Below are 24,300 nucleotides of genomic sequence, written 5' to 3' on the forward strand. Positions count from 1 at the left end.
CATACTCTATAAATCCCCTTCATTTTCACTGTAAAACAGTTCCACACAATGGCACAAACGCACACAAGGAGAGGAAGTGACTGGTCGTTATTTATAAGTATTTGGGTGCTCATGTGCACAGACCCACATCTGTTTCATAATAACACCCAAACACACATCCATTACAGATGAAAAGGTCAGATCTGATAGTGTGTAAAGGCCTTCCTTCAGAGCAACAGACTCCGCAGGGATTATGAGAAGAATAGAACGTTTAAATAGCATAGGCCAGTGCAACTGTAGTGAGGCCAAATATTCTCTTCTAGAACGGGGCCCATGGCTCTCAAAGACTATTGTTTCACTCATGGGTGGGGCTCCGGTGCGTAATACTATATCCACCAGTTGTCATGGAGATGCAGATACACTCTGGGGGCACTTCCTGTTGTTTATGTTTTGGTTGTGGTGTTTTGGAGGCATGACATTTATGGAAAAACTAATCAGAACAGGCTGCATATGCCTGTTTACTCTAAATGAAACACAGACAGAAGCTGACTGAAGTCAGTGGGTGTGTACTCTCAGTCCACTGCAGAAAAAAAAGATCAATATGCAGTGAAACGCATGCGAGATGACTTTAATTGAAACCATAGTTTGCTGTGTTTCATTGAAACTTCTTGCGGCTTCTTCAAGGTGTTGACAGAAGCGTTTCCATGTTAGCTTTAAGTCACTCAGTGAGTTAGGCAGTCAACACACAGACCCTATAATCTCTGCCTTAATGAGTCAGAACACACTAACGAGGCATTAGTATGGTGTGTGGTTCAGTTGTAAACCTCTGTCTGTGAAGACTGTATGTGTGAGCGTGTGTGCATGTGACCTGCAGTAAGCAGAGGGGGAAAAGTATTTTAACATCCTCAAATTAACATGGAGGGTGCGGTAAATGGTCTGCATTTAGAAACAACAGGATCTCCCCTAGTAAAAAGACTAACTAATTAAACATAACTGCCTCCAGTACACACACCTATTGTATAGCACAACATGAAGCCACTTAGTCTCTTATTAATGACTAAGAAAGGTTTTTGTTGAGAACATAAATAATTTTTACTGTTACAAAGATGGTAATTGGCCAAAAATGGCTCATTATTGGTGTTCTGCCTCCACCTTACTGAGTCACTGTACTGAAAACCTGAGCAGTGACAAACTAGTGATTTCACTCTGAGTCAGTGGTTACTGGTACTGGACTGGCCAGCTGATTGACTAATCACCAAATCAACTGCTCTTCCTTCCGTTAGTTGTAATAGCAATGAGTCTCATTACTGACATAACATGGAACGCTCCTAATAACCTCTGTGAGTGTGTCTTCCTGTGAAACAGTAAACAGCTTTGGAACTGAGCACCACCTCTTTTGTCTGCCACATTAATGAAAAAAAACCCACTTTACTGTGTTTGTTGGGATTTAGCTAGTCTTGTGATGTTGCATTAACAAGACATGCCAAATCTCTGTTGGGTCAAACTCCTTAGACTACACATATGCCCAATATGTGTGTGTGTGTGTGAGAGAGAGAGAGAGAGAGACAGAGACAGAGACAGAGAGGGAGACGGGGGAAGAAAGTGAGGAGGTCAGTACTGAAGCTTAACAGACCACTGACTCACACTGACTGTTGCTATGGTAGCTGAATGCTTGATAAGTCTCTTGTGTGGGAACGCTATTAACTCTTTCTTCGCTCCATCTCTCTCTAAAATACCCTCTTCTTCTTATTTCTTGTGGTATTTACCTCAGAAAAAAATAAAACTTATTGAGCTATTGATCACTCTGTCAACCAACATGCATATACAGTTGTACACTGTATAGTGTACTATACACTGTATAGTAAAAACCACAGCTTGTGACCTTTTCACAGGTTTCACAGCACGTTTGGGCATTTTTGTGGCTGTGAGATATGAGAGTAATTTTTTTCATCACTATGCCGATTTAACACCTAAGCAGCCATAAGATTTGGAGTAACTGGGAATGAGGCAGGGATGGGGCTCAGTGGTGAGACAGTCATTTAGACTGGAATGCACTAATCAAGACGTACACATAACCACGCACACACACAGAGCACAATGCTAGTGGTAAACAGGAAAGCTGTGGCAGACAGGAAGTATTCATCAGGGTGGTGAGTTCAGAGTTCAGTCTAATTCCTGTGTGTGTGTAGGTGTAAACATTCATTAGTGTGTGCGTGTGTTTATGAGTAACAGAGTGTCAGTGTGCGTGTGTGTGAGCATCGTGGTGGTCAGGCAGTATGCAGGGATGCTGTCAACCCCATTAACACCCTATGAGACATGGGTGAATGGCAGGGATCAAAGCTCTAAACACGACTGGGGGGTCAGAGGTGATGTAAGAAAGACTCTTGCAGACGACCCACTGGGTGTATCGACTCGGAGGAGGACGCCATTCACAGAGAGGCAGAAATAAAAGCAGGACGGATGCAAAACATTCCAAGACTGGACGTCTCCAGACAGTTGTATTTGTACAGCATTGTTAGTACTCTTCCAAACACAATATCCTGACTCACTGAATGGAAAGAATGGACAGTGGTGACCATGGAAACAAGCACAGAAAGATAGAGAGAAGACGTTTCCTTCTAAAGTAACACCTCATGTATATTGACTTCCCACTGTTCTTTAAAAAACATGGTGTAAGAATCAGGTGGCAAAAATGAAATGATATCTTGGAGGTCATACATTTTACACAGATAAAGAATAGTGTGTTAAAACTTAAATCACAATATTTTGTAGTTTTGGAAGTTGAACAATGACAGACTGAAGGCTGTGCCATGGACAGTTTAGTTTGTGGTGCAGACAGATCAGAGTGGGCATCATCTCACCTTCCTGGGTTTGACTTTGTCCTGGTGGTCATACTGAAAGATGCCTTTATAGCTCAGACCCAACCACCACGGGATCCCCTGCTTGTCCTAGAACACACACACACACACACACAAACATCAGGAAAGGTTGTGTATGTGTATGGGATTGACAGAGAGAGAAAGAAAAGGAGAGCAAACTACACATAGCTTTAAGCGCCACCATATCGCCAATGCCAAGCTGCCTTCTTGCAAGTCCAGAGTGAACAAAAATGTGTGTGGTGCATGTGTGTGTGTGTGAAAAAAAGAAAAGGCAGAGTAGTAAAACTGTACCTTTACAGCATAGTAATGTACTCCATATGTGGGCAGAGACTCTACAATGCTCATATAACTGTGAGGAACAGAAGACAGATATGTAAGGGTTACATAGAACACAGCCTTCCATACAGTAGACAAACATTACCAGCAACACACACACACAAACGTACACACTTACTTTACAATAGCTTGCCCCCTGGACTGCCCACTGAGCTTCTTGTAATGCTCTATGACCCTCTCTTCACTATAAGACAGTACAATAAAGAAAGAAAAAGTAATTTATCAAGAAGGGGAACAATAATAATAGGAGAGATTGCATAATGTTGTGGTGGTGTTCTGGATAACTGACTAGTCTCTCACCAGTAGGCAAGAGATGGGTGCTCCTTTAGGGCCTGGGTGGGCAGAGCAGGCAGCTTTTTTAGGTCAGACCTGGTTGCATCATTACTGGGAGGGAGAAACCACAAGACATGGTCAACAGTACTCTGCAAGAACAATCATTTTCTGCTGTAAGCCTAACAGTTTCATTCAAAAACACTTGAAATATATGAGTATTTCCCAGAACAGACTTAGAAATTAAATTTTAATTTTGGAAAAATTGTGGGAAAGGAAGTATGTTTAGTCAGAGAGAGGAGAGAGAGTGGACTAAACACCGATGGCCTAGATGCGATTCTATTTCAGACGAAGGGCGCTGTCTGTCTCAGAACAGCTGCAGGGACACTGACAGTTGGGAGAGAAGAGAGGGACAGAAACAGAGACGCAAACAGGAAAATAAACAAAGTGAGGTAAAAGGAGATTAAAAACAGGGATGGAGGAGGAAAAGATAATGATAAAGACAGAGTAAATGACACAGGGAACCATGCAGAGAGCCAAAGAGACCTGGCCCCCAACTCAGTTTTCAGACCTCCAGTGGCAGGAGGTCTTAATACCCGACTCTAATCTCCCAGTCTCTCTCCAGCCTCAGCTAAGGCCCCAGAGGATTGGGGAAAGCCCTGGGAACATGACAACCTATGAGCTAAAGCCCTGGAAGAGATCCCATCTACCATGTCCGGCTGTTCTTCAATGTGTCAACGCAGCTGTGTGTCTGGATTGGTTGATGTCCATTCAAGTAACTACTTATTAAGTACTCTTTATGTGGTTGTGTGCACAACTTTGAAGATGAAGAAAGAGCAGGCAAGAACTCAGTTTGAACAAATACAACGGGTGCCCCATGACATTATGACACGTTCATCTTTACAAGGCACACAGTCACACAGTCTCACAAAATCTTATTTTTCTCAAAATAGCTTTAAATGAATACTGAAATTCTAGTTTCCAACTCAAATTCACTTGTTTTAAGACTTTTAAAATTCCAGTAACATGATTGAAAGAAGGCAAACAGAATAAGACTCATAAGGCTTATTGCCTAAATAGATTTGTATTTAAGAAAGGAAAATGATTTCACATGTTTTAGAAAAATGACACCTAAAGTCAATAAATTAATCGCTATAATGGGTTTTCTTAGAAGAGCAGCAATGAGAGATATAATGAAACGTAATATGGAAGAGAGGGTATAGTGTATGATTATGGAGAGAGGGCAGGGTCTACAGAACTTTTAGAGATGGAAGTTATGTGTGTGGGAGGAAGGCGTTAGGGGGAGGAGGGTGAAAGGAATGTCTCCTGAGTGTGTCACATTCCAGCCCTCTGCAGGACATTGTGTTTATTTACTCCTTTCACAGGCGGAAATGAGGTCAGAGGTGTCGGCTGCTGTAGCCTGTTATCAGTGCTACAACAAAGAGATGATTGGATGAGGTATGACATAGATTTCGATAACATCACACAGATGTGCATCCGAAGAGCCACATGTGCAACGTCGCTCACATGAAACACGTACATGACTGGAAAACTCCATAGCTGTAAGGTTTAAATAATGTGAGTTTAAACACTATGTTTGAATTGAAGTTGTCAATAGCGTTTTTCTTTACATTTTCTTTTGTGTATCAGGAAATATGTCATGTCCCAAAGGGGGGCCTATCTTAAATTGGAAGGAAGTCACTCACACTGAAGTACTTCTGCCTTTGATTACACACACATTGACACAGACACAGATACATGTAATCCATGCTTTTCTTATAAGTGGCAGCACAGGTTGAAAAGAGTGAACCAAAGTGGAACAGGGATGGAGGAAAGAAAGAGGGGGGGGGGGTGTAAAACAAAGACAGTTCTCAAAGATGCAGCTCACTGCGCAGGAGAGCAGAGGAGCAGACAGACCACTGATATCACTTCTGTTGTGTCTTGGTTTGTGCCCTTCCCTTCTGAATCAACATGCATTAAGCCAAACAGCCCTGTCATTTGGGCAGAAACTTAGAATTTGTGATATAAAAATTGGAGATGAAGAGATGTAGAGGTAACTTAACCAAAGGGAAGGTGCCTAATGTGTTTATTTTAACAAACTGTAGCACCGTCCCGCTTAATCAACTCCATACCACCCCTAGCTACAACATACATTTCCTTGCAAGTTACTGGTGTGCTTACCTGGTGAAATCACCTTTAGCCTCCTGTGGAACATAGAGGGAAAAAGTAGTGAACACTGAGCAGTGACCATTAAATGCTTATTTATGTTCTATTTGCATAAGTGAATGTGCAGTCAGGCCTGCTGTGCTAGAATCAGATAGAAACATTAAACCTCCATCTGCAGAAACCTATGAAGGCCTACAGAGCAGATACCTGATACTGTACATCTGCACCTGCATACAGGGTACACACACACACACACACACACACACACACACACACACACACACACACTCGGGCGCAGACAAACCACTCAGCCCAGTCAATGTGTAACATGACCTTGCAGCATCACAGTTAATGGACTGACCTACTCTGAGAAAGGGACAGGAGAGGGAAAAGGGCTGGAGTTGAGGAGAATTTGTGGCATAAAGTTTCCCTTCTGCTCTGTGTTATATTAGCACTGACTGACTGCACTGACAATTTAGCTGGTAGCCAAGAACTTTGCTACCAACAAAGACCATTGAGGTTATTAGCATTTAAAACCTCCCAGAGCAATTGCAGATTACTGGCAGATTGATTACTGAATAAGATAATGTGAGTTTAATCATCCACAATTATGACCACAGTAGATAATATGAGTTTAATCATCATCAATTAGGATCAAAGGCTGGTGGAGACATTTTGGAAGACAACGTTTCATTGCAGAGCTACAGGCCCCTGGAATAACTGGTGTGTGGCTACATGTGCTAATGGTGAAAAACAGATACAGTATCCAGACAAAAAATCCACACCCACACATAAACACATAAACAAAAACGCTTTATCTTACTTGTAGAATATAGGACGCCAGTTCGAAGACAACGTCACTGTCCACTTCAATAAGCTCCTGCAGGAAGAAGAGAAAAGAGAAAGAGAGGACAGGCCCCATGAAAATCACATTTTCCTACAGCTGGAAACAAATAAAATAAATGAAACACACACTGTGCCGATGTTGGGAGTAGAAACGACGTGCCTCAGATCATCATCCATTTATCCAAGATACTAGTTCCTTTCATCTCACCACTACTCCCCCTCCATTTTTTGCTCTCCCTTCTCTAATTTCATGACCTCTTCATGTGGATGGAGGTGAGAGATTAGAGGCAAAGTGAAGGGGGTTGGGAGAGGTTGTTTGGACATGGATGCTCTGCTTACTGATTATTTGGTAGATTTTCCAATGCAGTTTTTTAAAATTATATAATTATTATTTTTAATTTACTTGAGGACGTATGGATATTTCTGGGGAACAGATAGAAGAATGGAGAACAGGAAAGAGCGGAGGTGGAGAAGGAAGGAGGCAGAGAGGTGCTTTTGAGATATGGGGCTGCATTGTAATTGTTTCTTTAACTGTATGATAATTAGAGAGGGTTTGTGTGTATTCACCAACCATGGACATATACACAGGATGGCTATGTATGCATCGAGAGGGAGAAGGATAAGGGTTAGTGGGTAGTGAGTAGTGGGTCAAGCATGCCAGGAATGTTCCCTTTACAAGCCGCCTCTTGATTGGTTGGGAGATCAGACAGCCAGGATGAAACACTAGACAGAACAAACCAACCCTGGGTGTACCACCCAGCGTGGCTTCAAATATACTGTGTGTTATTGTACTGTATGTGTTCCCACAGCATAGCAGAAACTGTTTCTCACTACTCATACAAACATTGACCACAGAAGGTGAAAATATATCTTGATCTATTATATTTCATCTACTATGTACATGTAACATTTTTTCTAAAAATACTATGTGATACTTCTTAACTTGCACATTTTTTGATATTTCTTTTTGCTTCTTTCCCTCCATGGGGCTGTCATGGTCACCTATTGTTGCAGCTGATGGGAAGATTATTTGTAACACTAATGTTTAGTTTATTTTTTATATCAGAGTGACTTATCTTTAATGATATTGATGAAAAAAATAAAATAACGCAGGGGTATTTTAACCAAGCTACTGGTGGGACTGAATCAGAAACCTTCTGTTCATTCAAGTTTCAGTGTCTGTAACAACAGGGCTTAAAGTATACAACCTTAAGCCTCTGATGTAAACTTAGATTCACTTTATTATTTGAGCCACGAAAGCACCTGTTTTAACTCGTACATACAAACTATGAAGTATTCGACAAACTTTTGACCCATTCAAAACTTCAAACATTACAGCTAAGAAGTGCCGGTTCTATGCTCATTTATGAATAACACATTATATCTAAATCTGTTGGATTTTGTTCTGGTGAAGTTTACAATCGCTGCCAGTAGTGGCTCTTATGACATTATCACTGTTTTCTACACGGCTTTGACTGGGATTTCTACTGGGATTTGCCTTCCAGGACACATACGCCCTCTTCTGGATATGACAAATAACTGCTTGACACTGGTGTCTTGCATAAGTGAGTTGGTAACTACAGTGTTTCTCAAAAGTGAACCAGTTAACTGAATAAAACTCTCCCGTCACTTACTCAGCAAACATGCCTAATGGCCCTTTCTAATTGGGGTCAATTGAAACCAAGTCAAAGCACCAAATATACAAAATTGAACTTGCTATCATTGCTTATCTAAAGGCCACATTTCAAATTCCATTTAAAAAAACAAAATCAATGTGCTTCAGCACTGACAGATGGCAGTAAATGTGTCAAATTATAGTTGCTGGAGTGTGGTGCAGCACATAACATGATGGGTAACAGCTGATGCAAATGGTTCACATTTTCTGCTTCGCCAAATCAGTGTGGAGCCCCAAAGTCCAAGCTGGCCTCTTGTAGTGTCTCTTCATTTAGAACCAAAAATGGCTTAACGAAGTGGCATGCTTTTAAAAACATAAAGCACTATACTCGACATCATTCTTATTTGAAATATACCCACTGAACACCTCCACCTTCTACCGGCAAACATCTTTAAGTCCACAAGAAAACCTTCACACCATCTACAGCATTTCAGGGTAAACACATCTGTCCTCTATCAGTTTTAGGAATATGCATTATGGCTACAAAATAATGAATTTACCTTGTAAATGATGGACTTGGCATTAAGGAAAAACAGCTCAATGGTGGCATTGTCCTTCAGGTAGGATATACTCTCTATGTAGAACCTGAAAACATAAAAGGCACACTTTCAATACACGTCCAGCCAAAAATGTAACAATAAGTTGACCTTTAATCCTATAGAGCTCAGAGGGGTTAGTGATTTATTTGCTTCAAAAACAAAAGTGACAAACAAATCACATAAAAGGACCAGTCAAACGTGCAGGCTGAGGTAGTAGCATTATGCAGATCTGACAGATATGGTGCAATGACCAAAGAGACCAGAGGGGGGCACACGATACCAAAGGCTGACCGTGTATACCAACGTCCTTTCACTCCCCCTACAACCAATTCTCTCTCTCACCACGGTGGCTGGCAATGATCCATTATTAGTTTGCGAGTGTGAGCACATTCCAAAATCTGAACACACACACACACACACACACACACACACACAGATTGAATGTGCACATGATGCACTATACACATTGTCTGCTTCTCTGCATCATCAGCAGTGTGTAGCGATTCCACATGCACATACAGTACTTACACAGACACACACACACACACACACTCTCACACACTGGAGAGAGAAGCACAGTAACCCACTTCTGGCACAGTGGTGAGGAGGGAACTAACATAATAATGCATTCTAAATTTAGCTCATGAATGCATGCAGAGCCAGAGGGGAGCTACAATGGTACACTAGGAAGCTACTCATTGTTAGCTCCTCTCTGGTGGAAAGGTACATCAAAATATAACATGTTAAACACCTTCAGTTGTGTCAATGACCTGATATAACCCTACAAGTATGTAAAATGTGACCTAGGATCATGTCCCTATGAACATACATGAATGTGTTGATTTGTGTGCTTATGAGTGTGTAGGTATTGAGTGAGAGGAATTGTAGGAGGATCAATATTGGAGGGCTTAAATCGCGTTACCCATTGAGCTGCAAGAGAGAATGAGAGGAGCCTTGTCAATATTCAGTGTGAACATTTAATTAAAGCCACAGTGTTGATGAGACATGCACACACTGTCAGCACATCAGCAAGCATGCAAAAAGGCACCCACTGAATCAGCAGGAGGTGGGCATCTGCCTAGCATTTATTGGGAACACACAAATCACACGAATACAACATGAGCATGCAAATACATGACATGCATGCACCTGCACAGAGACACACACACACTCACATACACATAAACACACATAGAAAACCTTATAGCGTGCTTGTGAAAGCAGGCTGCTCAGATTGATAATGGATTCAGGCCTGACATTTGGGCTGATAGTTGTTCCATTTGAATCCTGAATCTGCATATATGTGTGGGTGTGCATGTGCATCTAAGAGATAGCGTGGAAAGTGTGTGTCTGTGTGTGTGAGAGAAGGGGGTGATGTCAGTGTGACATTTGGAGAGATTGAGTTTAGAGATTGGACTGAAATGGGGGAGGGGTTGGGGGTGAAGACTCAAAATGGTGTCAAAGTTCACAATGTCACAGTAGCACGACCACATCCACAAACGCCTATTAGTCGATGTAAATACACACACTGTGACCCTCACCCTGATCACCCCTACACACACACAGTTATTTTATATGGTTTTATAGCTGTTAGGAAATACAGATGAAATGCAACTTGACTGAAATAATGCAGTAATAGCAGCCAAATATATATCTGTATATCTTTTGATAGTATCAGTGTTGTATTGTACAATGGCACCATTGTTCAGTAAATAAAATGAACAATAGGCCTATGTGCTAAGAATCTGATTTTACCATGCAGTCATTATGTCGTGACTTGAGCTGTGTCATAAATGTCAACCTGGAAATGACTACTCAGTGACATTGTTTAGCAGAGTTAATGTGCCCTTACGTTACTATGTACGTTGCTAACCAAGGCTTGGTCCCTGGGGTATATATGACATCATAGAGATATGTTGGGGACAAAGAACTCCACTGGACCCAACACAAAGTCTTGGCTTTCTCTTTCAGTACGTGTATGTGATTGTGTGTGTGTGTGTGTGTGTGTGTGTGTGTGTGTGTGTGTGAGACAGTGTGTTTTTTGGGCAGACAGTGGGCTGCCATGGCTGTGCATTTTCATTTGAGGCTAAGAAAGATCAGAAAATCTGTTCTCAGGTCAGGTGCCTTTTTCTTATTTTTTAACAGCCTACTGAAGACAAAACATCCCCACACACACAAACACAAAAGTGCACACACAAACAGAGACACAGAGTCACATACACACACCTGATCCAGTGCCTGTATGTGAGTCAGGAGTGTTTCATATAAGAGTGGGGCCATTGTATGAGTGGTACAAAGGGCTGAGAGAGAAGTGTGGGATTGGAGGGTGATTTAATAACCCTGTCATAACAGGTCATACAAGAGTTGGCTTTAAATTGAGGAGATTACTCCAAAACAGCAACAGCAAGAGCATACTGCAAGGGCAAATGCCCCATCATAGGTTGCCTCGTCAAAATATCCTCTAACCTGTTCAGCATTACACTGACAAGTGAACCATTTACAAAAAACTCAGCAACAGTCGTTGTCAAATTGCTTGGGGATAAAAATGTATAGTAATACAAGACTGCTCTCTATGGGAAAGCATTCTGACGTCTTGTTTGGAGCACTTTGTAGTTAACGCAAAGCTATTTGATGGGATTTGCATGCAGTGCATACTGATGAGGTCTAAGAGGCTCATGATTGGCTGAGAGGCCCTGTGGTGGGAGTTAAACACCTGGGTCAAAGCCATTTCATAGGGGCCTGTCATAACTAACCTTGTTAATCTGTTCCTATTACCACATGAAGGCATGTGTGCATGTAAAAACCCACTTGCAGATGCATGCACTCCATCTTTTTCTCTCTCCCATGCACACACACATCTTCCAACACCATCTCCACTCAGAGACCATAGCATGTGTAAGTTTGGTTAATGAAGAAAGACTCACCGGACACAGAAGTAGAGGACAATGGGACCAGACTTCTTGGGGAATTCATGTTCTAATACCCTGCGGTCTAACTGCAGCCAGCTAAAATGGCCCCTGATGAGACAAAACAACCAGTCAATGAATATATAAGGATACACAAAAACTTCATCCTAAGAAACTAAACATTTTCTCCTTTAAACCTCCCTATTTTTCTTTTCCTGTTACCATTTCTTCCCTCCAGCCCCCCCCCCCACTTCTCCTGACTCTCCTCTCTTTTCTCTCTCCCTCTCCAACAGAGAGAAAAACTGCAGAGACAGCTTGTCACCCTGGTAACCCTGCACGGTCTCCTGAGCAACTGAGCAACATCTCTCTCAAACTCTTCCTCCTTCTGTCGCTGTCTCTAAATCTCTCTCCCTCTGCCCCCCCCCACACATCCTCTTTGACCACTGAGCGGTCAGAGCTGAGGCGTCTGCTCTCCCCAGGCACAAGCAACAAATCTACACATCATAGAATTAGCCCTGGGGGACTAAGACTGCAAAGCTGATATTGCTTTACTGGACTGACACTGGCTACAGTATGTGTCACAGTCATGTAAATGCCATAGAGCAGAGGCCAGCCTTTCTTGACATCAGTGAGCGCTTGAGATAAAACAAACAAAAGGCCATGGCAATGTTTGCCTGTATGTAAATCGTTTGGATGTTTGCATGACTAGCTCTGGACTATGCTGTGGTGCTTCTGTCTTTCTAGGTCACCAAACACAATATAACTACTTTGAATGTCATTTTTGCATTTCAAGCACAGTTCTTCTGGTAGACACAGGCGTATGATCTTTTGCGGGCCCAGAGCAAGACAATCATAGGCCCATCAAAACCCCCCCCAATAACAGGACATCTTATCATACATCAGTTTCTGGTTCATTATGACATTCATGATGATCAGGATTAGGTTATTTTGACCAGATATGAAGGCGGCTGAAAAAACTTTATTTGTATGTGGAAAACAAGTAAAAACCATAAAAATTATAAAAAAACAAAAACACAAAGTAAAACTGTTAAAGTGGAAGTTCAAAAAAAGTTCAAAAAAGAGAATAAGTGGGTATATGGATACAATTTAAGTGCTATTTCTTTGCTTAAGGTGAAAGTAAAAATATTTTAATAATAAACCCAAAACACTAATCCATTAAATGTGGTTTGGCTTTTTTTCTATGAGTCAAGTGTGCTGATTGTGTCTTTATTATAAGTTACAAGCGAACCAAGAAGTTCACTGGTTTTCTAAGACTAAAGAAACATATGAACATGTTCACATACACTCCACTCTTGTGGCATTTTTACTTTATCTACCACGACAACTGTTTGCAGCTGAACTTTTGATACCAACTTGCCCGTCATCTGCTTCTTCTATATGTCACATGTGTCGCTTAAATAATTCAATTGATAGAAACAGTATCAAAACAGGAGTGTCACTGCAAAAAGTCTGGATGTAACTACAGTGTTATGGGGTAGCACCAACCAACCCAATCCAACTAACAAGATAAACTGAAGAGATAGTTCTGGGCTACTGATACACCACTGCAGTTTTAAATGGCATTACTTTTTGATTGTGACTTACGTTTCGTCTGTGTACGCAATTCCAAAGTATTCCTTCTCCTTGAGGTTGAAGTGGGAGGCCACAAGGTCCAGCAAGTCTTTAGCCATCAACTTGGGCTGCACGGAGACAGAAATATTAGTATTGCTCTCCATATGGTTTTCTTTTTCAGTTATAACTTGACCTGTGTGTGAATGTCGTGGTTTATCACACTGGTTTAATTGGAACATGTACATGTGGTGGAGCTTTATGTTTATGTATTTTATCAGCTATTGATTAACTGCAATGACTAAGCATTCTGACAAACACTGGGGAAAAGAGGAAAAGAGCAAGAGAGGAGGAAATAAATGAGAACAAGGAAGAAAGAGAGAGCGCAAGAAAGATGGATGGAGTGTGGGGATGTTGCTGACAGTGCAGGTACCCTGCCCCTCCCCTCCCTCTCTCTCCTTTCCGCCTCTCTGACCCACACCTCTACTGCAGAGTCATGGCTCTGGGCCACCACAGCCACAATATTGCAGGGAGAGGGCTGCAGCTAGCATAAAAGCTGGCTAGCTAGTTAATGCTGTGGAATACTGTCCGAGGTATATGCGATGACAACCTCCATTCATCACAACGCACACAGCATGTAGAGCATCTTAAAGCCGAGCAGAGGCTGGGGACTGCTGCCATATGCTGCTGGTTTGTGACATCCTGAGTAGCAGCACGCCCCACCCTGAGGTTAACCATGGGTGTGCCTCGCTGCCTACATTTTCATTACACACACACACACACACACACACACACACAAATTTGAATGCACATATGCACACATGATCCCAAACACAACATGCATGCTGTCCATCTCAATATACAGGAGAACACATGTGCTGTGCATATACATGATGGAAGAAGACGGAGGACAAGAGGAAAACATACTGTGTGCTAACAAACAAACATGCAAGCACGCACACATACACACACACACACACACACACACACACTCACACACACGACACAGCAACGTGTGCCATAGTGTGGGGTGCACACTGCTAAGAATCTCCCCCTGAGGTCCTGTACTATCTACTCACTGCACAACTACATTGACAGAAGCTACTGAGAGCTATTTAAAGAGAAGGAGGTGATGTCATGCAGACAGCAAGCATAAACACACACACATGCACACACACAACTCCAGTGACCTAGATCTCACATAAGCGCGATGCCTACAGTGATCCTGCAACAGAAAAAGGCTAGAATAGAACAGAAGCGATAGAGAGAGCTTGAGGAGAAGCTAACATATAGGTTGATCTGCCTCATATTTCCATGTATCCGATTTATGCACCAGATATTAATGTTAAATAAGAAAACAACATAGCAACCATACTAGCTGATTCTGTCTCCATCTCCCTTTGGCAAAGCTCAACGACAAAACTCTACAGTATTGGTAAATTATCTGGGAGAATCCCATACTGCTATGTTATTACTACTACTAGTTATCATTTAAAGAAAACTTCAAAATGCATATTTACAGTAAGAATAATAAATTCACCTCTCTTAGAAAAGAGTAAGATCACTGACATGATCACAACTATGACCATGACTACGTCCTGAGTTGTCTGACTGTAGTCCTATCCACTCTCTGATTGGCTCTGTTGTTTCTCCAAATGGGAGAGCAGCCACTCACGAGAACAACACTGGATCTCTGTGAAGTTCTCAAAACATTTTAGATGTGGAAATTTTAGGTCTGGAAGCAGGCTATCTTTATAGTATTAGCAGTAATACATGTTTTGGTTCAGTGTGAGACACATACAGCGGTGGTCTCTCATTACTATACAGCAGTCAACTGTCTTGGCAACAATATCAATTAAACTACATCCATGCCACCCCAGCATAACAACCACTGAGCGGGGTACAGGGACACGTGGACACATATGGTAAACCACTGGAAAGATGAAATGGAGACACTATGGGCCACAGACACACTGCTGAACATCTGAAGTGCAAGATAAAAGATGAAAAGGAAGACAAGGAACCCTGAAAGTTTAAGCTGAGCTTCTTGCCTCAGCATTGTTATGAAAAGCAAGCAGACTGTAAAAATCACACAGGCCGCACTGGATAGTATAATTGAGTTTGGTTCTCTCCTCCAGTGACGACTCACCTCTTCCACATGCATACACACATCCTGGCACTACAGCTTATCTGTGAGATATCTAATGGATGCGTAATAATGTTGGGGAAGATACCAATAGTGAGAGAGTGAGAGACAGATACATGTTAACACACTTTGGAGCCATCTATCAGACAGTAAAGTTCTCCACCAGCTTAGACAGCATTACTACTATTAGACATTTAGCCTGTGTGCCTCCTCAGCAGCACACGTAATTACCAACATAAGAATTATAGGGGAATGAAAGTGAGGAGGACACATGCTAAAGAAAACTTTCAGACAAGTGACAAATACACAACAGTAGCTCACTTGGCAGCTGGCAGCAATTCACAGTCCAGTCTTTGAAAACAGCTAGTCAGGCCCTTGGCGCCTTACTGATTTATCGGTTGCAGTGCTTTGCACTCCAGGGGTGGGTAAGGAAAAGCTTTTTACCCTCATGTCCTACATGTTTTAATATTTTCACTAACACTTTGTTCAATACAGACAAATGCTATAGTATTTTAACTTTATCTTAAATTAAACCCCATAGGTGCCTCAATTTACGTAGTTTTTCTCTTGAGCGTATACCACTCTAGCCTTAGGGAATGATAACCGTATGACATCCACCCAGTGGTACAATTTGGTGGTTAGCTTCAATCTTTATGGCCTGGTCAATAGGTGTGTTGGCCTTCTGGCACACAGTTCCCTGCCAATGAGGCGTTGCTCCATAAACAAACCACAGAGGACACTCTATCAAAGATAAGAGGAAGGGGATGAGGAAGAGGAAAAAGGTAAACAACACTTTTGGGATCAAACAGCTGGTCAATGTTACAAGTCAGTGACAGAAATGAGATCCAGTCTTTCAGAGTCTAGTGGCTGGTGCACATGGCTTGCTGAAATGAAAATCTCAAGAGGACCTCCTTGACGACACTGCTGTTAAATGATCAGCGGCAGAATGAAATAGCCCAGTGAAATGTGTTATGCTGAAGTGCTATCTTAATATTTGAAAAACACAGCTGATTGCACTGTTTATGACTTTTGGTCATCTCTTTTATTGCAAATATGTGGGGAGCCTGACTGCTTCTTATTTCACTGGGAAATTAAGAATAACATTGTGATTCTCTGTGGTCCTATTAACTACGAACTGGCCTACTGTACATGTGCCCAGTGGAGAGAAGCGAGGACAGAGAGCAAGAGAAAGAGAGAGAAAGACAGCAGTATCCTGGTTTATATGACGATGGCTTGTTAATAACATCCTCACTTCTGGACTTTTTGTCATGCCTTCTCTCTTGCTAATACCATTGCCAAACTGTAAATATACCATTAGGGTATTTTATTGTGTGTAGTACATGGTAAACAGAACAGATTTTCTCACTAACAACTTATCTTGAAGTACCTGTAAAACTCTTTACATAAAACCAAGATTACTGTAATGTTTTAATTCAACTATTCACATGTCTTTTTGCTTATTTCCCTTCTTGATGGCCAAGACGATAAAGAATAAACAGTAGAGAGGATGGATGGATGAGATATGGAGTTGCTGCAGCTGTATTTGGAGATTTAGAGGGAGACAGAGCCAGGGCAATACAGGTAAAAGCAAGTGAGGAGCTGAGTGAGAAGAGAAGAGGTGGAGAGAGGAAAGTCAGAGACATGAGGAGAGAGAGACAGAGACAGAGATACAGAGAGAGAGTGTGGAAGAGGAGCAGAAAGAAGTACAAATTTGAAAGAGAGGATCAGTTCTGGCAGAGTAATCAAATCAGAAAGTCAGCAGACCTCTCCACAGCTCTCCCCCTCCATTTTCTCCTCTCTATTCCCATCTCTTTACTGTCATCTCCTGTCTCTCCATTCCTGAGCCCCCGTCTCACTTTTCTCTCTCCCTCTCAACCTCCCGAGTTTCTGCGTCAATCTTTCTATTTCCTCTTGGTCTCCTTCTCCTTTGCTGAGGCAATTACCCTCTTTTGTCTATCTCTGATTTTTCCAGTGGAATTGGCAAATGGTTAGACCTAAAAGGGGGCTAAAGGAGGTAAGGAAAAGTGGAAGGCCCTTCAGAGGGAAATGCTTTAGCCTTTGAAGCCAAACCATGAAAGGGGTCTTACAGCTGACCGAAGTGAATGTCATCAACAATCAATGAAAAAAAGGAGGAAGTGAAGGGAGACATTACTGTGCAGAGGTTGCCACACAATTTGGTGTGGGGGGACACAATTCGGTGTGGGGGGGTCATGCTGCTTTGTTTTTCCAAGACTAAGATGGCACATTGTCAGTTACACAGATTGATAGCTGACGTTTTTTGTTGGATGATTCCGGCATTGCTGGAGCATTCTGGGAGGGCAGTGGGGATGGGTGATGAAGACGAGCAGTGAAGCATGAGATTAGGGGAAGTAAGAGCTTCTGTTTGGACATCGTTAGGCCTGAACTCTGTTTTGGAATGCAGAGCTTCTACAGGGAGAGTAAATCAGGGCTGGGTCCATTGCACGCACACTTGTGTATGCGTTTTTGTGTGTGTGGAGAGATCAGGTGAGCATCAAGAAAGTGCAAAGTCACCTACTGCTGACCAAATTTCCCTTGGTCAGCAGTAATTGAGTCCCTCAGGACGCCAGACATCACTTCTCCCTCGCTCTAAGGGAATGAGAGTCTGCAGAGAGAGAAGGAAGAAAGAGAAGAAAATCGGGGGGGGGGGGACTCACCTGAACGAGGAGCTCCAGCTTCCTGTCATCCAGGAGATGGACCTGACATCGCCTCCCTTCTGTCATCTGAGAAAAAGAGACAAAAAGACAAGAGAGGCTTGTTAGTATCGCTGTTTATTAGAGTTGGGACCGATCGATATCAGTTGCTGATACTGATGTAATTCATTTTTTGGATATCAGTCTATGTCATTGATCCATGTAGTGATCCAGAGTCCATAGTCGACCTATAGTTAGGGTTTTTTGAGACACAGTTCTTGCATGTTTATTTCAAATATTCCCTTTGAAAACCCTAGAAGTAGTTGCCAGTTTGGCATCGCACTCTTTGAAATTCTCTTACTTTTTGAACTTGTGTACAGAAATATGCTTGTGAGTAGTTGATAAAGCATTGCTGTGCACTTCATTTGTTCAAGTTTTTCAAACCATTAAAGGAGTTGTCATAGCAATATGTACTGCCACACCTCTTTGTATGGGAGGCCTACTCAACATTCAGTTCCATGAAAATTGTTTTACAATACATTTAAATGTGATGCTTTATCGAATATCCTTTGCTATGTGTTTTTACTACATTCTCAAGTAGACTCACACAAAATACCACCAAAAACCATAATAATAATCAGTAACAGTATCGTCAGATATCCAAATTCGGGTGTTGGAATTGGATCAGCACTAAAACACAGTTGATTTTAGAATCTCTACTGTTTATTCAATGATTGTAGCCATTACATGTACTATACCAAGACAGATTAAAAGCCTTAACAAGGTTAGCTGAGCCAACTACACAATGGGCCAATAGAGACAACGTCCTGCTCTGCTCTCTTCCTCACGGACATTTCTAGCATTCCTCCTTGAGCAGGAAATCTATTTTCCATCAGTAGACAACAGTGACCACGACGAGTGAAGCTGCCCGCTGACAACATTCACTAGAGTGTTTGTCTGTGATGTTGATACAAGGCTTGCTGAGAAGTGCTGCAAAAAACTGATAATATTCGTTTGCCAAGTTCAGGCATAAACACTGAAGCAGGTGCAATGATGAAACAGTCAACTGTGGGAAATATGTGCCACATACACACAAGCTAGAGCACACATTTCATGTGACAGACAAAGCCAAGCCATTTGTCTAGACCTGTCTGAAAGTTTGCTATTCCTGCATGATAGAATTCGAGAGAATATAAGACAAAGGTTTCAACATTGCAGCATGCAGAAATGAAGTCAAATATTTCAATGAAAGATGTACAAACTGTGCCAGACTATTCAGCATGTTAGTGTATGTTTGTGTATGTGTGTGTGTGTGCTGGTGTTTTCAGCACATGTGGAGTTTCTCTACAATTTAACAGGAAGAGGGGACCCTGAGGAACACAAACACCCCTGGCTCCTCCCACATTTCCCTCACATCTGGGAGATGGGGAGGGAGACCAGGGGGAAGGGGTGTGTGTGGGTGTGTGGAAGGGTAAAAATGTTAAGAAGAGCCGGAGTAGGGAGAAAGGGGGGAGAGAGCTCCCCATTGTCAAACTTTTAATGACAGTTCCTTCCAAAACACAAATGCCATAAACATGAGCACAAGCGTAAACCGGTTTGCAAGTCCTCACCATGAGGATCATATTGGCCACCCGAGGCTGCAATTTGGTAAGGGTGTGTCCACTACATGAGTCTAACATACACCTTCTTTCCCACCACTCATGCCAGCTTGCATTGAGGTGGCAGGTTGGAGGTGAGAGATTAGCAGAGAGATGAAGACACCAAAGAAAGAGAGGGAGATGAGTGACAGAGTTGTGTCTCAACACTCATCCGTATGTGAACTCTGCTGAATGACTACTGGCGTGTGTGTGTATTTGTGTGTGTGTGTGTGTGTGTGTGTGTGGTTTCTAGCTACTTTGAAGGGTTTGGTTTACCCTCCCACTCACCACTGATCTCCTGTGGTTTGAAGGTTTGGATTGGGTGCACCTGTGCACACAGTGACAAAGACACACACACGTATGCACACACACACACACACACACACACACACACACGCACAGACACACACACACACACAATTTCCAACATTGGCTTTTGTTTTCTCCTCCCACCCTCCCCTGTCTTGGAGTTACATTACCTTTTCAAAACTTTCCGTGTTTATACTGTATATAGTGATTTTAATTACAGAGTGGGTCAGTGGTGCAAGCACACTTCCTCATAACCAAACGTCAGTAACATAACAATCCTGAGATGCCAACTGTATCTGAAGTTATTTTGTAACTAAATATCTAATTCCTGAAAACATTTTGCTGGTTAAACTAATCTTTCTCCATTATTGCACCACAACATGTAATAAAAGAACAGACAAGATTACAGTGTACTGACCAAACATCTTACTTTAGCATCTGCAATACTTTAAACTGCAATGCAGACAACACACACAAACACACACACACACAAAGGCTCTTGCTTGAGGCACCTGGGAATAGTACAAACCTCAGCGTCAAGGTAACAAATCACTGCCTGGAGGCTAAAATTAGGCAGCCCAATCTGGCAGAGACAGACACTTATAGGTTTTAGTCATAAAATTCACTTTGTGGTATTGGACACATGCTACTGAGTTTCTATCCACCATGAAACCAAATGTCATAAAGCTTCTATGAATAGCTTGTCATTAAACAGGTTGAAAAAAGAACTGAAAATGTGTAATCCTGCTGGACCATGAGACAGTTACGCCTTCGTCTTTTTAACATGACACAGTCACTTAACATATTTACAGGGTCTTGACACTGAGCTCTGGTGATATGTTGTAAACATTACAATGAAGTTCCACTGGGAGAAACACAGGCTAACAAGGTACTAGCTGCATCACCTTGTCCTGATGTGTGATTCACGCATTTCTGACCCATTACCAGTCAGCTTTGAACTGGCTAACGTACATTCTGAGGCCTGACTCACTGGCAAAAAACGGTGAGATTAAAAGCCATGAGATGAAAATGAACAATGTATAAAGCAGCCATGTTCACAACGTGTCATTATTTCGCTGGAGCTGGCACCAAAATTACAGAGGCGCGCGAGCACACACACACACACACACACACACACACACACACACATACAGTTGACAGCAATGCTTGGTCAGTGCTGGCGACATTATCGTTATCATTAGGTAGTTACCTTGCAAACAAGCGCTCACTGCGAGGCTCCCACACAAAAACCGGCTCCACGGGGGAGGAAAAAAAAATTAATCCCAGAACCAAACGAGTCGAGTTACTGCCAAAAAATCGTCAAAAAACACCCCTTTACCCGGCCGGCCTAAGGGAGGAGGCACATCAGCATCCATGTTAGTGACCATTAGTTAACGTTAATTATACAAGCGACGCTGCTCAATGTATATTCCCAGTATCCTCTAAACACCACACACAGAGCCGTTACATCTCATATCTACGCCATTCAAGATAGAGATAACTCGGCCCTAATTAACGGCGACTGTGGAGCGTTTTCCAAGGCTGGCTTCACCTCCCTCGCTCCGAAAGCAGTGGGCTTCTCACGGTGCTAGTCCCGGTCGACCAACCCCCCCCTTTCGCTACCGGCACCGTGCACAAACGGTGAGTGAACGTGCGGGTAGCAGGAGACCGTACCAACGGTCAGCAACCGAGGGGGACGACCGGAAGAAATGGCTAACGTTCGAACGTATTCCGGGCTGCCTTCACTTGCCAGCTATGTTTCTCGCTGTCATCGCAGTTGCCTCGAAAACACGGGAATAATGGAGGCAAGATGTGGGGGCGGGGAGAGGAGGAGATGAGGGGAAATTTTCTGCAGCAGCTCACAGCCATGAGAAACTGCAGACCTCTCGCTCTCTCTCTCTCTCTTCCCCCGGTGCGTGTGAGTGTGTGTGCGCCTACAAACCCAAACAGACATCTGTGTCTGCAGAGCACACCAATAGTCTGCCTTTAACACAAGTGATGCGCTGCTTATATGAGTGGTGATCACAGTCTGCCTACTTTATTAAGTCAGCTTTACTTTCAGAAATGCATGCTGTATAGGGGAGAGTTCCCTTAACTTCATGACTTATTACTTATAAAGTTATATGCTAAGCCTATACCACGTGTATTTTGATAGATGTCCATAGACCTAACATGGTTACATGGTTCTGCAGCGCTCCAGCTTGTCACTTCCTGTCTACACTTTTAAAACACAGATCTTCTTGCTCTCAGGTTTGGCTTGCTTGAATGATTTCTGGCCTTCAGTCCGTTGCAGCCGTTAGACTGACTGACTCTCTCCTTATTTTTTTTTTGGTATGACCTAAATTGGGCACTTGTGTTCACCTTACACAGCTGGAGCAGCAGCCGTTGAAACCACAAGTTGTTAACATAACAAAATCAGTCCAGTTTTTGGTACCATAAATAGATACTAACGTGTGCTGTGAGGGCAGGGCTGAGTCTATACCTACTGTCAATAAAGTCTTTGAATGACTCGACAGGCGCAGGTTAGCCTTTTTTTTTCTATTATTTAATTACAACATGAGTAATCCCCATGTTATGAAAACAGCGTGAGGCCACATGCACAGTATGCATATATGTAGTACACCTTCTGCTCAGCCGCCAGCATTGGAGAGACTTACCATTTGTTGTCTAACGATAATCTGTCATAAATACAGTTTGTCTGAGGTAAAGACACATGAACCATATTTGCATCGTATCTTGAATCTGCAGGATTCATCAGAAACACTCGTTTCCCAGACATTAAGCAACACAAGGATGCAAATTAAATTTTATGCGCTCTGCCTGAACAGTTTTGCTGCTACCACAGCTTATGCTGCAAGGCCAAAATTCATCTTAGTTTGCTGAATGCAGAACGTCACATGAGAAACGAGGTGTATCCTTTCCCCTCTGCTGGATTTTTCTGTTTCTGGATATTTTTGGCCTGTTCCAGACACCGGAAACTGGCCTGTCCAACTTAAACATCTCCAGATGACTCTTTCTTTGGCTTTAATACATACACCCATCCCTCCTTCGCTTTCTCCGATCAAGTACATATCTCCCTTTATTGGTAGCTTCCTTAGTTTGCTATCACAAGGGCCCTGTTGTTTGACCAATGCAAGGGAGGGAGAGGGAAGGGGACAATTTGGGCAGTGGAGGAATGGGGTAAAATTGACAAAGACAGATGGGAAGAGCAAACTAAAAACTGCAGTAGGAAGATCCTGAACACTTAAGCTACAAGACTTTCTGAATGATTGTTCCTGCTTGGAATGGATGTGACTTGCTCCAGAGAAGCTGAATTAGTGGGGGAGGAAGAGGAAGGAAGAAAGGAAGCAAGGCAGGAAGAAATAATAACAAGCAGCTGTGTGATTCAGTGTCTGTCCAATGCTCATCCCCCTTTAACTTCCCCATAAGTGGTCACCTTTCAGTGACCTACAGAGAGCGTTGCCAAGAAGCACAAGGTGAGAAACACTTGTAGGTGTGACATATCTGGGCTCTGACAGAGCCTTGTTATGGAGCCAGTGGGCTTCTATTCCGGGCTGAGGTGTGGTCGTAATGAGGTGCTGATCTGGTGTATTTCTATTGAGCGGGGGTCCAAAGGGGAAGGATCTGGATGGGTGAGGTGGGTTTAACAGGCGGTGGGTATTAGAATCAGGTTTTAGGGTCGAGCAGGGGAACGGGGTTGATGGTCTGAGCTGGAAAAGGTAACCTATATTGGTGGAATGTGATATAAACAGCGCCGAACGGTTAATTGAAGCAAGATGGAGAATCTCTTTAACCCTGGCTGTGGGACGCTGCGGTAGGCAGTTAAAACTGACACACTCACACACACACTCCACACTCCTTGCTCTGTCTGTCTTTGTCTGCGTCTCCGCCGTATTTATGGAGACTAAACAAACACACAATCCTAAACATGTCACTTTGAGAGAGAGCTGTGGTTTTGACAAAAGCAGCCCCGTGATGATTTATGATGCTGAGATCATTTTAACTGAACAGGCGTCATGACTCGTCGTCAGTTTTAATGCAACACTATCTGCATATGGTGCAGATTAGATTAGATACAGTTTCAGTTGAATGGGCTATTGAAAAGCTGATGGAAAAATAGCAGCAGGTCCAAATTCTGTCCTCTTCTCCATCCAGTGCTTCATGTAGTGGCAGAGTGAGACGGAGCAGGGAGGGTCATGGAAAGGCAGCCAGGAATGTCTAGAGAAACGACTGACTCGGAGAGATCTGTTTTGTTTGTTCAAGTGTGTATATGTGTGTGTGTGTCTGCAAGCTCCACCCTCCCTGCCCGTGAGTGACTTTGGGACTGAAATGTGGTTCCAGTTAGGGCGTTTTTAAAATCAGAAACACACTGGCACTTCAAACAAACTGGAG

General features: G+C 42.7%; 1 protein-coding gene across 5 annotated transcripts in view; it reads right to left on the reverse strand.

Moving 5' to 3' along the window:
* The window catches only part of frmd4a (FERM domain containing 4A), a 58,042-nt gene that overhangs the window by 15,065 nt on the left and 18,677 nt on the right, over nucleotides 1-24,300 (reverse strand). For all 5 annotated transcript variants that reach the window (XM_041938809.1, XM_041938814.1, XM_041938810.1 and 2 more), the window contains exons 2-11: nucleotides 17,987-18,052; nucleotides 13,202-13,296; nucleotides 11,615-11,707; nucleotides 8,652-8,736; nucleotides 6,454-6,510; nucleotides 5,646-5,668; nucleotides 3,495-3,578; nucleotides 3,313-3,378; nucleotides 3,150-3,207; nucleotides 2,841-2,927 (exon numbers count right to left, since the gene is read on the reverse strand). In XM_041938809.1, coding sequence (XP_041794743.1) covers nucleotides 2,841-2,927; nucleotides 3,150-3,207; nucleotides 3,313-3,378; nucleotides 3,495-3,578; nucleotides 5,646-5,668; nucleotides 6,454-6,510; nucleotides 8,652-8,736; nucleotides 11,615-11,707; nucleotides 13,202-13,296; nucleotides 17,987-18,052 — 714 coding nt within the window. The remainder of the gene's footprint in view (nucleotides 1-2,840; nucleotides 2,928-3,149; nucleotides 3,208-3,312; nucleotides 3,379-3,494; nucleotides 3,579-5,645; nucleotides 5,669-6,453; nucleotides 6,511-8,651; nucleotides 8,737-11,614; nucleotides 11,708-13,201; nucleotides 13,297-17,986; nucleotides 18,053-24,300) is intronic.

The sequence above is a fragment of the Chelmon rostratus genome, chromosome 6 (genome assembly GCF_017976325.1).
Source record: "Chelmon rostratus isolate fCheRos1 chromosome 6, fCheRos1.pri, whole genome shotgun sequence".
NCBI lineage: Eukaryota > Metazoa > Chordata > Actinopteri > Chaetodontiformes > Chaetodontidae > Chelmon > Chelmon rostratus.